The sequence below is a fragment of the Monodelphis domestica genome, chromosome 2 (genome assembly GCF_027887165.1).
Source record: "Monodelphis domestica isolate mMonDom1 chromosome 2, mMonDom1.pri, whole genome shotgun sequence".
Taxonomy (NCBI): domain Eukaryota; kingdom Metazoa; phylum Chordata; class Mammalia; order Didelphimorphia; family Didelphidae; genus Monodelphis; species Monodelphis domestica.
This window is the reverse complement of record NC_077228.1, coordinates 264,085,200-264,087,254: the sequence shown is the minus strand read 5'-3', so window position 1 is coordinate 264,087,254 and position 2,055 is coordinate 264,085,200. Positions and strand designations below refer to the sequence as shown.

General features: G+C 36.0%; 1 protein-coding gene across 1 annotated transcript; it reads right to left on the bottom strand.

The window, feature by feature from the left end:
* Window positions 1–218: 218 nt before the first annotated feature.
* Window positions 219–1,178, bottom strand: monDomV1R1287 (vomeronasal 1 receptor monDomV1R1287). The gene has a single exon (NM_001167374.1). It carries the CDS (start codon window positions 1,176–1,178, stop codon window positions 219–221), a length of 960 nt encoding a protein of 319 aa, NP_001160846.1.
* Between the last annotated feature and the right edge of the window lie 877 nt (window positions 1,179–2,055).

The following is a 2,055-nucleotide window of genomic DNA, read 5'->3' as shown; positions in this document are numbered from 1 at the left end:
ATGAGTTATCTAGTAAGAGTAAACTGAAAGGAGCCTGAGCCCTCATGATGATCATTTTCACTCTGAGGGGTGAAAGAGAAAGATACGTCATTTACAATCCAGATATGAGACAATAAATTCTTTCAAATATGGTTTTATAAAATTCCATGTTTATAATCTATATTTTTTTCTTTGACTGGAAAAACCATAACACATGAAGTATTGAGGGGAGATTAGAATCAATAATTGACTAATCCATTCATGAAATCCTTGTGATGCCTCTTCTCCTTCCGAGGTATAAAATGAAGTTTTCCAATACGACTATCACTGCCAATCAGCAATAAGGGAGAGAGGGCAGGGTAACATCCACCAAAAAAGGCTCCAATTGTTCCCACCTCAACTTCATTTTCAACACTATATGCCACATATAAGGTGCAACAGTTGTTGATCCAGTAGAATAATACAAAACAGCTCACAAGCAAGAGAATGGTCTGAGTGGCCTTGATTTCAGGGAAGGATCTAGAGGAATTGCTATTGCTATAAATGTGCTGCACTTGCTTGCTATGTCTATAGAGGAGAAGCACCATGTGGGTACTGGACAATGCCATAAGCAAATGAAAGATAAAGTCATGAAGAGTCATACCAAACAAAAATGCAGTTGCAGATTTGTTCTCATTTAATGATCTTACCACGAAAATATGTGACATATACTCATACCTGGAAATATTGTCATTTTTTATTGCTTCACTGTGTTCAATGACCCTGATATAGATCAATGCATTTGTTACACAGAAAAAGAGGAAACAATGTAAAATGTATTTGTGGGCTTTGACTTTGATCATTGCCCACACAGAGTTGTTGGGACTGATGATGATGGCCTGGAACATGCTCAGAAGGCTTGTTGTGCATACAGAAAAACCCCGTGAAATTCTATAAATGTACATGACTACTTTACACCCCAAATCATTCAAAACATTTCTCATCCCAATACAAAACATAATTTCTGGAATGCCTCTGGTAAAAAGTGTTGCCATATTAGCCACAGTCAAATGAGCAAGAATCAAATCCATGGGCTTCTTTTCTTGAGGCTTTTTGAAGGCGATACAAACATAAAGGACAAGCAGCAATGAATTCCCTACAATACCAATGGCACATTGAAAAAAGAAGGCCACACCAAAGATCAGCTCACTAGATATCATTTGTCTTCACGGAGTCAGTAAATCTGATACCCCAAAGAATTGAAGAGCCTAAAAAAGGGAAGAAATAGACAACCTAAAAATGAAAGTAATGTGTTTGCATGACTTTCACAAACATCCCTTTTATGTCCCATTTCTTCCAGCTGTTTGAATATTGAAAATTGATTGAATCCCATGTCGATGGTTAATAAGATCATAGATCTATTTATAGATAATAAAACAATTACAAGGTATTATGATTCCCTCTCTTTGAAAATTAGGAATCTGAAATATAATGTAATAAATTTACTTGATAAATGTTACCAGAAGAACAGAGTAGTACATGTCTTTTTTCTTTTCAATACACTATTCTACTTTAATTTTTCCTACATTTCATTTCTGTTGGAATCCACTGACTTCCTCAGATAATAGTTGCATACTATTTAACATTTATAACACATCAAGGGGAGGCAACTGGGTATCTCAGTGGATTGAGAGCCAAGCCTAAAGATGTGAGGTCTTAGGTTCAAATCTGGCCTCAGACACTTTCCAACTGTGTGACCCTGGGCAAGCCACTTAACCCCAATTGCCTAGCCCTAACAATTTTCTCCCTTGGAAATAATAAATAGTATTGATTCCATGATGGCAGGTAAGGGTTTAAAAAAAATCAAAGATTTACTTGACAAAAAAAAATCAAAGCCCATAGTGATAATAGTTTGCAAGGTTATGACACAGAGCCTCGCCACAGGGGGAAAAAAGTTACTAAATTTTAATTTCTTTCTGGACTTCCAATTTGCTCACAACTGATTTTTCTCTCTACATGAGGTCCTCCAATTGGTTAATTGTGCCTATCTTTATTGTGGACATAATTACCTTGTAATACTTTCATATATCAAATGCT

Excerpts from the sequence above, each read along its gene's own strand:
- monDomV1R1287 (NM_001167374.1), bottom strand. The coding sequence starts at position 1,178 with ATGATATCTAGTGAGCTGATCTTTGGTGTGGCCTTCTTTTTTCAATGT.